Source organism: Syngnathoides biaculeatus, chromosome 12, assembly GCF_019802595.1.
Source record: "Syngnathoides biaculeatus isolate LvHL_M chromosome 12, ASM1980259v1, whole genome shotgun sequence".
NCBI classification, from domain to species: Eukaryota; Metazoa; Chordata; class Actinopteri; order Syngnathiformes; family Syngnathidae; genus Syngnathoides; species Syngnathoides biaculeatus.
Genome location: NC_084651.1, coordinates 27,427,874 through 27,442,451, shown reverse-complemented (window position 1 = coordinate 27,442,451; position 14,578 = coordinate 27,427,874). Strand labels below are relative to the sequence as shown.

The 14,578-nt window shown below is 45.9% G+C and overlaps 1 protein-coding gene across 18 annotated transcripts in view; it reads left to right on the top strand.

Moving 5' to 3' along the window:
• Positions 1-14,578, top strand: part of si:ch211-250c4.3 (uncharacterized protein LOC100535981 homolog) — a 59,279-nt gene that overhangs the window by 22,370 nt on the left and 22,331 nt on the right. For 17 of the 18 annotated variants that reach the window (XR_009797312.1, XR_009797307.1, XR_009797308.1 and 14 more), the window contains exons 2-4: positions 2,699-3,423; positions 11,192-11,353; positions 12,491-12,635. Coding sequence is in view for 7 of the 18 variants with exons in the window: in XM_061836183.1 (XP_061692167.1) it covers positions 2,699-3,423; positions 11,192-11,353; positions 12,491-12,635 (1,032 nt within the window). In the remaining 11 variants the exon portion in view is untranslated. The remainder of the gene's footprint in view (positions 1-2,698; positions 3,424-11,191; positions 11,354-12,490; positions 12,636-14,578) is intronic. The other variant, XM_061836187.1, reaches the window with a different exon arrangement.

The window sequence follows — 14,578 nt, the reverse complement described above, 5'->3', positions numbered from 1 at the left end:
CGGATCACTGGGACATACTAACACCTCTACCACGACAAGGTGACGACTCAAGGAGAAGTGTGTTGTTGATAATACACAACCCTTAAAAAGTTAAGTTTGAGTTCACACAGGTGGAAAAAAAACCTGCTTAAAATAAACTCCAACTTTATTCTGCTACAGGTTGTTTTAACCACACATTTAAATCGTACGGCTAGTTTTCTTCTCACCCAGGGTACAGAAAATATACGAAGGGCTCATATTAGTATGGGTTTGCATCAATGTGACAGTAAACGTCTGTGATGGTGTTAAAATTGGAAACATTGACCTTTGTAATGCATTTTTGTTGATGTTTAAAAATTTTGGTGGTTGCGAATCCAGCGCAGATTTTTTTTTTCCTTTCGTATACGACCGTAATTTCTCGAGTATGATGCATCCTGAAGTATAATGCGCACCCCCAAAGTTGACGAAAAAAATCTGGAAAAGCCTTCTACCAATGTACCATGTGCAACCCCAATTTTCCGCTACCCATATGCTCAGGATATAGGGAATGATCTGTATTAAGGTTTGTGCTTGTCTTCTTTCTTCTTTTCCTTTCGGCTTGTCCCGTTAAGGGTCACCACAGCGTGTCATCTTTTTCCATCTAAGCCCATCTCATCTTCACAGTTTTACGCCGAATGCCCTTCCTGACAAACCCTCTGCATGTATCCGGGCTTGGGACTGGCCTACAGATTGCACTTGCTTGTTCCACCCATAGGGCTACAGATAGTCAAATAAAGACAAATCAATTAAACAAAGTCAACACACAAGGTACACAATTCACATACTACCTAGGCTAAGTTAAAGTAAGGGTCCGAACCCATGTGAAGAGGTTAGAAAAAGAAAGATAAAAGAGATTCAAACCACAGTGTCCCTGGAGTGATTCACCTGGCAGGAGCAAAGCAACTTGAAGTTGAAGGTTGTCTCCACTTGTAGAGCGTCCTCTAAATCCTCATATTCCTCGTTGTAGTTCTTTGTGGTCCAAGGTAGGCCTCACTAGCGTTAGCTCATCGCTATCGTTAGCTCATTACTAGCCTTAGCTCACCGGTTGCTTAATTTCGCTCTAATAATTGTTACCGGCCTCAGAAATGGGCAAATCCACTCCCTGGTTGCAGGATTAGAGGATAGTAGGGGTGAGGATTTGGATTTTGGGGATGTAAAAGCAGCTCAAGAGATCTGCATCCACCCTCAATCTTGAGCTCTGCTCAGCGAAGTGTTGATCACTCTTTCTTTGTTTGCAAGATAAGCTAAGATAAGATGGGCCGAGAAGCTTCAACGTGGACGAGGGGACTCCAGCCGGACACTTGTATTGTATTGTATTGAATTATACTTGTACTTGTATTGTTTTTAAAAAAAAACTGTCAATACAATAATCATTTATAATAATCATTGTGCTGTAGCGGTAATGTAATTTCGGGACAGGCCACAGGACATGCTTGTCCTGGTCCATGTAATTGTCAGAACAGAATCCCTCAACCGGCTAAAATAATTGCTCAGTAATGGCACAAAATTTTTATACTGTTAACACATACTACAGTCATAAAAATATAAACCATTTAACATTGTTTATTAAACACTGCATTAAATATTTGTGCATAAAATGTTTGTGCATAGAGCAGTCTATCCACTACATTACACATCTTTGGCCAGGCCTTCAAAAGAAGCATCTGATGGATCTCCAATCCGAAAAAGATCCATAAAAACTACCTTTGGTGCATTGCTGTGGAACTCATCATTGATGACTTGAAACATTTTTTATTAATACCAGGAGTTTGGGTAGCAGCGCAACCTCTCCTCCTCCGTTCGGCTCCAATCTGTAGGATATTTCACTTTGGTGTCAGGTGGCGATCAAAACAATGTGAGCTCAATCTATGTAGAAGCGAGCGTAATGGGCACATTTTTTATAAAAGTGAGCATTTCAATTGTGTGGGCTAATGTCCCCCTGACGCCCGTATTACGTAATTAGAGCTCACGTTGTTTGATTCCCACTTGAAGCCATTGAGGCGAGCTATTGTTGTTTTAGACTGCAGTGTGACATCCAGGTTGGCGGCATCATCGTCATGAGTGATGACACATTTCTTTTAAAAGCAGCTGCACAATTAGCTTCTTTATTTAATTGGGATGAAAAGTTATTGTTGTATATACAGTGAAAAAAATGAAGACCCAATTTACTTAAAGAATTGAAGTTATTTGTGATATTTAATATTTTAGCTTTGATTCAATGATCCTGAGTTGTTTTTTAATGTGAAAATTTTTTTTTCTTGTAAATCATATTTGAATGTTGGCGCAAACACTACCGTTGTTAGCACTTGCCAACTTAGTTCTTCAAAACTTCAAAAGCACAGCAGTGGTGTTCAGTGCTCTCTCTCTCTCACACACACACACACACACACACACACACACACACACACACACACACCACACACACACACACACACACACACACACACACTCATACAAGCTTCAAACAAGGCACAGACTTTTACCACATGTTTAAACACATGATTTTAAACTAATCATAACATTACCAAAATGCTAAGTCCATTAATTTTTCTTACCGATGTTAACCTTGTTTCTTCCATCCAAGTACGCAGTGCTAGTGCAAATCAGATTCAAGTACTGTAAATAAAATCTCCTTTTGTCAATCTGAATAAATATTTTATTCTTTACTCTGTCTTTGCAGGCAAAGGAGCCCGAGACACAGTACTGGACAGTGCAGTTGTGTTGACAAAAATGAAGTTATTCAGCAACTTCAATGAGAGGCTTTCAGAGATGGAACACTTCTTTCCCACCCTTCCAGCATCTTCGGAACAGAAGCTCTCAAAAAAATCCCAAGAATCTTTGGCGGTTTCCTATACTGAAGACAAGTCAGGACAGCATCAAACTTATGCCAATGCAGACTATCTGCCAGACATTTTCTCAGGCTCTCAGCTGACAAGCTTCTACAAGTTTGAATCAGAAGACTCTGGAGTGGATTTGTCGAGTGGTAACTTTTCATCTACTCCATCGGGCTCTGACCAGAACTTTGCTGTCCACAGTCGTGAATCATCCTGTGACTCATCTGATTTAAACCCCACCCCACCAACACAATCTGATGAGAATAGTAAAAAAAAACAGAGCACCGACATCTCACAGTCAGAGGTTGAGATCAGATCTTCAGCCTCTAGAAATGAACCGCACATGTGTGAGGATCTGGAAACAGGTCAGTCTAGTATGTCTCCAATGAACCCTGAGAATGATGAGGAAATGATTGAAAAGCTCGAGAACAAGGACATCTTCAAGGCTGGGAAACAGTCATTATCAGAAACCCATAAAAACAAGGCAGACAATGACATTGAGCCTTTAAATGGAAGTGGCACTTATGACGGATTTGTCAATTACATGGAAAAATGCTGCGTACTCAGTGAGGTAAGTTCAATACAGTTACATGATAGTTATTCACATTTGTAGGTTAGAACAGGGATTTCCAACCTTTATAGAGCCAAGGCACACATTTTACAATTGAAAAATCCCACGGCACACCAACAAAAGTAAATGTCACCAAAATGCATAGATTAATTACTGTATGTACTTCCTGCCATCTAATAGAAGATGATTTTTTGTTCTGTCTGTCATTGTACCTCACTGGCATAAATAGATGAATAAAGATACATTATTTCTTGGAAATAAATGTTTTTTTAGCAATTACATAAAATTGGATAACTTCCCATGGCACACCAGAAGAGCGCTCACGGCACACTAATGTACCCCGGCACACTGTTTGGGAATCACTGGGTTAGAATAATTGCCGTGTTTACAGCAGATCACAAAGCACACAAACATCCATCAATCCATCCATCATTGATATAAATATTGACAGTGTTCATGATTTAAAATTGTTGCCCTGATTTGTTTCGGACCCTAAAATTGAGGAGTATCCAACCAGATGCTAACCAGATGCTCCTCCTTTCCACCTATTATTATTATTATTTCTGTACGGTATGGGTGAGTATGTCAATTTTAAAGCCCTGGTGAGAGGTGAGAGACTGCAGATGCACATGTAAGTTTTCTAGCCATGCAGCAAATATTCATCCACTATGGCCGCAGACTACAGAGTTTTCTGCTGATAATTACTACCACCAAGGCACTTACTACTTTGTCAATGCAGACACATTGTGCAAAATATGCCAAATATTTGAAACTGTTTTGATAGCTCACAATTGCCTTCAGTATAATTTACATAGTTCAGATTCAGAGGTATTTACAACCATTTTTAAATGTTGCAATACATGAGAACAGTTAGTGTGTAAATTGTCACGGACGAGACTCGGGGCGCTGAATTGCGGACCCCTGTCCGAAACGATGTCCTGGGGTAGACCGTGGTAACGGACGACCTCGTCTAATACCAACTGGGCTGTCTGCTTGGCCGACGGGATCTTCGGGAGCGGCACGAAGTGGACCATCTTGGAGAAACGGTCCACTATGGACAGCACCACTGTGTTCCCTTGTGAAGGCGGCAGGCCGGTAACGAAGTCCATCGCGATGTGTGACCACGGACGAAAGGGGATGGACATGGGTTGCAACTCACCAATGGGCCGTAGGCTGGAAGTTTTATTGGCAGCACACACCGGGCAGGCGTTGATGAACTCCCTTACATCCTTGCTGAGGTTAGGCCACCAGAACCTTTGTTCGACCACTGACCTTGTCTTCGTCATACCCGGGTGGCAGACCGTCTTGTTGGTATGGGCCCAGTTGATGACGTCTCCCCGCAGAGATGAGATGACGAAAAGACGGCCCGACGGACAATCCGCGGGTGGCGGTGTCCCTTCCAGGGCCTCCTTCACCCGCGACTCGATCGACCAGGTGAACCCGGACACGAAGCACCCCGCTGGCAGGATAGTAGCGGCGTCTGGATCAGTGCGCCCTTCCTCGTGGATCCGAGAGAGTGCATCCGGCTTGCCGTTTTTGGAGCCTGGGCGGTAAAACACCTTAAAGTGGAAGCGGGTGAAAAATAAAGCCCACCTGGCCTGATGGGCGTTCAACCTCTTCGCGGACTTCAGGTATTCAAGGTTCTTATGGTCCGTGAAGACAACGAACGGTACTTGCAAGCCCTCCAGCCAGTGCCGCCACTCCTCCAACGCGCTCTTGACCGCCAGCAGTTCCTTATCTCCCACGTCGTAGTTCCTCTCTGCCGGGGTCAACTTTCTAGACAGGAACGTGCACGGGTGAATCCTTCCATCCCTGGGACTCCTCTGCGACAAGACTGCTCCGATTCCTGAATTCAATGCATCCACCTCCACCACAAACTGGTTATCGGGATCCGGAATAATGAGAACGGGCGCAGTAGTGAAACTTGCCTTGAGCCTGCCGAAGGCCTCCTGGCAGGTCCCGGACCAGTCGAAGGTGGTATTTGGCGAAGTGAGCGAATGCAGAGGAGCGGCCACGGAACTGAAGTTCCTTATGAATTTCCTATAGAAATTGGCAAATCCCAAGAACCTCTGCACGTCCCTCCTGTTGGTGGGGGTAGGCCACCGCAGCACCGCGTCGACCTTCCCGGGATCCATCCGTATCTCTCCCTCAGCCAGGACGAAGCCCAGGAAGGACACGGATGCCTGATGGAACTCACTCTTATCCATATTCACGTATAATTGGTGCAGCTGCAGACGCCGGAGCACCTCTCGGACTTGTTGAATGTGAGAGGCTAGGTCTGCTGAAAAGATGAGAATGTCATCCAGGTAAACAAAGACAGATCTGTTCAGGAACTCCCGGAGCACGTCGTTAATGAAGTTCTGAAAGACGGCCGGAGCGTTTGTCAGTCCAAAGGGCATCACAAGATACTCATAGTGCCCTGTGGGGGTGTTGAACGCCGTCTTCCACTCATCCCCTTCCCGAATCCGCACCAGATGGTAAGCGCTGCGCAAGTCGAGCTTGGTGAAGATCCGGGCTCCCTGGAGGAGTTCGAATGCTGTAGAGATAAGCGGCAAAGGGTACCTGTTCTTGACTGTGATGTCGTTCAGTCCTCGGTAGTCGATGCAGGGTCGCAGCGTGGAGTCCTTCTTCTTGACAAAAAAAACCCCCGCACCAGCTGGTGAAGATGAGGGGCGAATGAGTCCGGCTGCCAGCGAGTCCTCGATGTAGTCCCTCATGGCTTGATGCTCTGGTCCTGTTAAAGAGAACAGTTTCCCTCTAGTAGGGAAGGTGACTGGTAGGAGTTCAATCGCGCAGTCGTATGACCGATGTGGCGGTAGAGACTTTGCCTTAGATTCAGAGAAGACCTCCCGTAGGTCATGATAGCAGGAGGGCACTGCGGTCAGGTCCAGGGCGGTACCAGGTTCTGTTAGCCGAACCGGCGCGACTTGAATACCCCTGTCTCTCCGGACCGCGAAACAACGACTGAGACAGTCCTCACCCCAAGTCTTGATCTGACCCGTGGTCCAATCTATGTGCGGATTATGTTCTTTGAGCCACGGACTGCCCAAGATGATGTCGCTACTACGTGCGTCGAAGACATGAAAGCTAATTCGCTCCGAGTGAGCGTCCAAAGGAACTTGCCGTTGGCGGCATAGGCGTGATGAAACCGTTGCGTGGGGAAGGTTGCCGCCCCCAGCTCCTCGACCACGCGGGGATTTATCAGGTTTGCTTCCGACCCAGAATCTATGAAAGCCGTCACAGAGAATGAACGGGAGTCCGTTCCCAAGGTGAGGTGAAGAAGGGACCTCCCTGACCCCGTCGCGGTGTACCGCACACTCACCGGAGTAGCGATCCTGATGTCAGAATGCCCTGGTCGAGTCGGGCAACGGGCGATCAAGTGTCCCAAACGCCCGCAGTAAAAACAGCGTCCCTCTCGTCGCCGACGTAAGCGCTCCTCCGCTGAGCTGCCAAGCCCCTCCACTTGCATGGCTTCTGGTGAAGCTGACAACACGGGTGGCCGGGAAGCGGAAAAAAACGGACTGCGACTCTCCCTCTCCTCCTCCCTCAGGCCCTCCATCTGTCTCTGCACGGTGAGGCGCTGGTCCACCTTGAGGGCCAATGCGATGAGGGAGTTAAGCGAAGGCGGAAGATCCATGGCCACGAGGTGACCACGGATCTGTGGGGACAGTCCCTCGTAAAACGCGTCATGGAGGGCTTCCTCATTCCAGCGGCTCTCGGCAGCCCGAATCCGGAACTCAATGGCGTAGTCGGACACGCGGCGACGCCCCTGGCGAATTGTCATGAGTGACGACGCCGCCTGACGTTCCGGAGCCGCATACTGGAACACCTGGGTGAGCGCGCAGACGAAGCTCGCCCATGAGCGGCAGGTCTCCGAGTTACGGATCCACTCGGCGGTGGCCCATGCCTCCGCCCTCCCTGTCATGTGGGAAATGACGAAGGCGATCTGGGAGCGGTCCGTGGGAAAAGCGGCAGCTTGCAGCTCAAAGTGGAGATCGCACTGCGCCAGGAAGGGCTTGACGTTACCGGAGTCGCCTGAGAACCGCTCTGGTCGAGAGAGCGGAGTGATGGTGGTACGGGGAGGCACAGGAGCAGCCGAGCTAGCTTGGGAGGCTAGCCACGGTTGCAGCTGGGTGCAGAGCTCCTGGATCTGGTGAGTCATACCCTGGAGAGCAGCCTCTTGCTCACCCAGGCGTTTGCCCTGCACTTGCAGCGCATGGCGAATGGCTTCAGAGTCGGCTGGGTCCATGTTCTTGGCTAGATCGTTCTGTCACGGACGAGACTCGGGGGTGGACCCAAATGCATGACTCAGGTGAGAGGTAAGCAGTGCGGAATAAGCCTTTATTCGTTCCAATGTCGGTTACCAGGGAGTCAGTCCAAACAAGCAGCAAGAGCAGTAACAGCAGGCTTACGGGGTAGGTCGGGAGACAGGCGTTGGTCGGTACACGGGAGGTAGACGTCAGGAGTACAGTAGTGCCGGAACGAGGCATGAAAGGCAACGATCTAGCAGAGTCTCTGTCGTCCCCCGGGTCCTATATGTACTGGGTCTAATCGGAGGTCATGAGGCGCAGGTGTGACCCTTCCGATTAGACGGCCACGCCCAGCCCTGGCTGGAATCCAGGATCATGACATAAATTTGCAAAAACGGAGAAAAATTTTTTTCACAATGTTTTAGTAAAATCTTGGCTTTTAAAATATACTGTAAATGCCAGTTTAATTATAGAAACAGTGGGCACAGTAAATGCCTAGTAAGGAAAAGAGCAAAAGCATTATTTTCTTAATAATTTGGAACATAGTTAAAGCCTAATAATTTGGAACACATTCTAATTGTTGACAACTAATAAGATACTGGGACGCATCAACTTGTTCGTCGACTCGTCATCACTGTCATACACTAATAATACAATTCCTTCTTCATGAATGTGACTGTAGTCCAGGCCAGAAAGAGAGAATTTTTTAAAATTATTGACTGAAAATTCACCATCAAGGGACTTTTCTGATAAAAGAATTGACCCTCCAACCATGTTCCCCAAATAGGTTGTAGCGTTTGCTTTTTGGTCCCCAGGCTTTCCATATAACAAAATGAGTCTTGTAGATCACATTATGTAGCACAATCAATCAATCAATCAATCAATCAATCAATCAATCAATCAATCAATCAATCAATCAATCAATCAATCAAAAGCCTTTATTATCATTATATGACTGTGCATGCAACAAGATAACAAGCCCTTCTCCATAAGTTATTGAACCAATTAAATAGAACATCTTAAATATATGAGGTAAAATAACTCAAATAATAATATTTACAATCACGGCACAATTTTTGCTAAAAGAACTTTAAAAGATAAAATAAATATATATATATAAATAAAACGTCTTTTTCAATCTCATTCCCCATGTCCAGGCATTGGTAAGATTATTACCTATTTGTAGTCCCGTGTTGCTCAGAGAACTAAGAAAAGCAAACAAGTGCAGTTGTATCATTTTCGATTACTGGACTGTTAATATTTAGTGGTCTTAAGGCGCCAGGGGAAAAAGCTGTCTTTGAGTCTGCTTGTCGGTGTTTTGTAGGACCTGTAACGCCTGCCAGAGGGCACCAGGTTAAACAGAGGGTGACCAGGGTGGGACGAGTCCTTAACAATGTTAAGGCTCCGTCACATCATGACGTTCTGGTCAATGTTTACTGAACATTTCATTTGTTCTATTTTTCAGCTTTCTCAAACGCGGATGACACATCTGGCGTGTGATTAACGTGTGTCTAGCGCATGACTCAACATGTGTCTAATGCACGAGAAGCGTGTAACAGCGACCAAATAAGATACCCCTATAAACCATTAGCGTGTGCTAAACTGTCACTGGCGCGCGACGAGCGGTTTGTCAACGTTAGACGATGTTGAGCGTGTGACTAAACGGGTCAATAACGACAGAATAGGGTTTTGTGGCGTGTAATTTTTACAGTGGAATGGGAACGAAAACGTTGGAAATTTCATACTCACTTCAGTTGTTCTCGTGAGTTTGAACAGTCATCATCATGCCGCCTAGACGTAAAAAAGGTTTGGTGCGGACTTCAGCAACTAGCGCTGCAAGTAAGAATGCAAAGCATCAGTTTATATACCCATACGCATGGACGTTCGAGAAACGCTCAATTGACGCTCAATGGACGCCAATGGACGTTCGTTTGACTTTAGTTACACGCTGTGTGCGCTAGGGGATTGTTCAGTGGTCGGTGACAGGTCGTCAGTGAGTCGTTCACTGCAAAGCAAACGATTAAGTAACAACCAAGTAACGCTACAATAACGCCTGACTAACGATGGCCAAACCCGTGCAATGCTCGACGAACGTTAGTAAAACGTTCCACGAACGTTCTTGAACGTTCTGCAGCGTTTAAAATTAAACTTTGATGAACGCTGGTCTCGGTGAGAACTTTTGTACATGTTCAAAACTTTTTTTCCGGACCAGGGTTCTCCGCCGATTCCCAGCGATCATTGACGTTCACTAGCGTTCAAACAATGCTCTTCTGGCGCTATCCCGGCGACCATGGGCGACTACCAACGTTTCCTCAAACGCTATAGAACGCTGACCAGAACGTCATGGTGTGATGGGGCCATTAGTCATTTTGCTGTGATAGCGAGCACTGGCAATGTCCTCTAGGGAGAGCAGAGAGCAGCCAGTGATCTTCTGGGCGCTGTTGATCACTCTTTGCAGAGCTTTCCTGTCCACTGTTGTACATCCAGCATACCACACTGTGATGCAATATGGGAGGATGCTGTCCTTGGTGGGTCTGTAGAAATCCAGCAGCAGCTTAGATTTCAGATTGTTCTTCCTGAGCACTCTCGGGAAGTGTGGCCACTGCTGGGCCTTTTTCACCACCCCCATGCTGTTTCCAATCCAGGTGACTTTATCTGTGATGTAGACTCCCAGAAATCTGAAGGAGTGGAGTCTCTCTGCACACTCCCCATTGATGAACAGTGGGACTGGGTCCATGCCGCACTTCCAGAAGTTCAGGAAGATTTCTTTCATTTTATCTTTCGTGGGTATAGGGACCTGCAAATAAAAAGGTTTATAGTTGCCAATAAATTCGGGTTGGGAAATATGGCAAAAAAAAAAAAAAAAATACAACGAATTTGTTCATGTCATATGATCTTGATTGTTATCAGCACACACCTATGACCTGCCATTTAAAATGCCTCTGATTAACCCCTTGCAAAATTTAGTAAGGGACAATGACAAATTAATTTTAATTTTGAGAATGGAGCTCAACTGTATTAAACAGCAGAAATATGACATTGCATTATTATTGTTCTTTTATACCACACTGCTGCATGAGAACATGTGTCTGTGTGATTATCAGAAGAGTTTGTCCATCACATGAAATCCATGATGTCAGTACCCAAACCTGTTATCACAGTTGGGCTATTGTTTGTGCAGTGTTTCTGTTGTTGTTTCCAGTAGCTGGACAGTATAGTCAGTGTCAGCATCATGGGAAAGGAACATGAAAGTGGTACAGCAATCACCCCAAGCGAAGTTGATATTCTGCTTTTGTTGGGGAAGTTATAGGGCTAAGGGTTTTTAAATGTAGCTCAAATACTTTTTTACTAGCTAATGGAGCCCCTATGAGCTAATATATTCAATACCATATTGCATTTATACATCCAGAGTTGCATAACACTTGGTTATGGTTCCACTATAAAATGCTTTTGTTAACCATCAAAATGATAATGTTAATTCTGGACATACTCTGTGTCACTATCTTATGCTCATCCAGACACAGCAGTCAAGTTCCACTACTTTGGGGTCAGGACTTAGGTACTTGGAGCACATCTGCCAACTCATTGAAAAAATTGGCCAGTTGCAGGAGGACAACCTTCGTCTTCAGAGGCAGTTCTGTTGCCTGCAGAAGGATGGCAAGATGACAAAGATTAAAGAGGTTATTCACTTTGTAGTTTTTTTTTCTTGCAAGAATTTGGTCTCCTGTCTTCGATGTTGGCTTTAATTTCACCGCAAGAATTAGCAGAAAACAATGAAACCAAAGTGCATTAGACTGAACACAACCCTTTAAATCACCTACAAGTAAATCAACAATGTCTGATTATGGTTATTTAAAACTGATAATCCAAATCAAAAGCTATGCAGTGCTTGAAGTCCAATGTTACATTGCATTATCTACTACACTATTTGCAATTATTCAGTGGTTGTCACTGACTGTAACTAAAAATCCATGATAGCTTTTTTATGTAAGTGGAAATTTGGAAAAAAATACAGAAATACAGAAAAAAAGAGCAACAGATGAAATGTGCCAAGAAGCCGGTAGTAGGTGCTGTATTTGGTACAGGTATAGTATTTGTCCACTTGGTGTCACCATAAACACATTCTACATGACAAGTGAGCTCTGCACAAATTCCTTGTGTGTTTTTACACACTTAGCCAATAAAGCTGATTCTGATTCTGGTTCTGTTTAGGGTTAACCCTAACCTAACCCAGTCCAGTTCTTGAAAAGCTAAACATTCCTGATCACTTTCATTTGCCACTGTCCAAACATTTATTCCATGAAACTCTGACTGTGGCTTGTGAGTTAAGCAGTGTTATTCAGGTTGTGTTCACTGCATCACGACGTAACTTGATGTATATAATGTAAATGTAGCAGTTGAAATTTCCTAGTAATGTTTTGTGTTCTGCCAAGTACAAACCCAATTCCAATGATTTTGGGACATTGTCTTAGACATAAATAATAACACATTACAATGATTTGTGAATAATGGTCAACTTATCCATCCAACTATTTTCTGATCAGCTCATCCTCACAGAGGTCACGGAAGTACTGGAGCTTATCCCAAGGTGGCCTTCTGCCCAAAGATAGCTGGGATCGGCTCCAGTACTCCCGTGACTATTGTGAGGATAGGCGGCATAGAAAATGGTTGGATGGATGGATAATAGACCACATGGGGAACGACTAATAAATAGTATAGGATGAATTTGTCCATTGAGGTTTCTGCCCGACAGTCACAATGTTAACCCAGAATAACATACTACTTGTACAAACGTAAATTCTGATATTTCGTCACAGGACTTCTTCCAACATCATTGCAGTTGTGGTGCAGCCACCCTTGCCCTTGAAGACATAGATGATATCTTGTCACGTAGTGGAACACTCTCTGATCCGTCCACCATCCAAGAGGTCTCCCAACACCTGATCCGAACATCCAAGAGTAGTAAGGAATCAGAATTCATTTACAGTTTTGGAAGAATGAGAAATGGATTGTGTGCACCACATTTCCACACCATTTCAAGTTTGTAATCAAACTGATTTCAGGTTCAGTAAATTACATAGCCTTACTTGTTATTTTCATTATGTATTTGAACCGTTAATCTATCTTAGTTTTTAAAGAACAAAACTCTACAGTGGTAACGTGAAACTTTCGTAAGCAGAAATGTATTTCATAATGTGATGCCAGGAAGATGCTGCGTGCGAGCCAGTAGGGGAAGCTGCTCTATTGCACCACACATACTGACATATTGACATCCCTTCTAGCCAATGTGACGCCAGGAAAGTGCTCCAGTGGTGGCCAAATGGGAAAGCAGCTCTACTGCGCTGCTTTCAAACCAAAATACAGAACAGGATGTGTCACGTCCCATCGAAACGAGGGTAGGACCCAAATGCAGTACTCGGACGATGCAAGGTAGTTCAAGGAGAAACGTTTATTATATGCCGGGGTCGGGGATCGAGCAGGCAGTCCGGTGCAGCAGCGGTAGTTGGGACGTCGGGCGAAGAGAGCAGGTGAGCGGGCTGGCAGGAGTCGGTACACAGGAGAACGATTGAAGCAGACAGAAGTATCAAAGGAGTCAGGCTTACAAGGTTGGTCGGAGAACAGGCGAAGGTCAGTACACACGGGTTGTCGATCAGCGATACCGGAGCACTCGAACGGGACATGAAGCTCAACGAAGTGGCGGGGACCAATCGTCATCGGGGTGATATAAATACACAGACTAATCAGCCTGCATGAGACGCAGGTGTGCGCCTCAATCAGCGCACCCGCGCAGGCACCCGCACAGCTCGTGCTGGAGCGGCAGGATCATGACAGGATGTTTACATTCAGTTGAATCCAGGGCCATTTTTTCCCCTTTTGTATCCTGAATTTCTTTTGTAACTAGACAAAAAATTTCCTGGGAGGCTTTTCATAACCTGAATCTTTCGTTGGTAGAGACTTTTGTAAATAGAGATACCACTGTACTAGTTATGTTTTAGTATTCTGCTGCCAGAACATTTTCCATGATTTGGACTTGACAAGGGCTTGGATTATGGCACCACATGGCTGCCACATGAACACAGGGTAGGACTAATGTCTCGCAGTCAGCAGGAGGGGCTATCTGCCCCCTATCTACCCGGCTACTCCTCCCCCTGGGACACATTTTGACTACTGTGGCGGGGTCTCTGCTGAATGCCCTGGTCTCCTGAAAGTGGAGGGTTGTGTCATGGTTCCCGCACGGCCGCGCTGATTGGGAGGTGCACACCTGCGCCTTATGCTGGCTGATTGGCCCCGGTGTATAGAGGACCATGTGGATGACTGGTCCGGTGCCAGATCGTTGCAACTCATGCCCCGTTCCAGCACTCCCGTATCCCTGATCGTCAACCGATGTGTACCGACCTCCGCCTGTTCGCCGACCAATGCCGTAAGCCTGACTCCTTTGATACTCCTGCCTGCTTTGATCGATCTCCCGTGTACCGACTCCTGCCTGCCCGCTGACCTGCTCTTTATGCCCGACGTCCTGACTACCGCTGCTGCACCTGACTGCCTGCCCGATCCCCGACCGTTGAACAATAAACATTTTTCCCGGATTACCTCTGCATCTCCCGACTCCTGCATTTGGGTCCTACCTCCATCTCGATGGGTCGTGACAGGTTGTGGTAGTGGGGGTAGTGACAGTAGTGCACATGGTGTGCCAGGCTGAGGGAGGCAGGGATGGGTCTCAACCTTTTCCTTCTGGTGGCTGTTTTTGTGGCGCTTTAGTAGTGTTAGTTTACTGCCCCGGATGATGGCATCTTTTCGGCTGGGCCATTCTCAGATAGGCTCCGGGGGCTGCCCTCTTCTGTTGGCCAGGTGGTTTGGTGTCCTCTTTCCTCAACACACTGTCACAGCAATTCCAGGGCACCTCT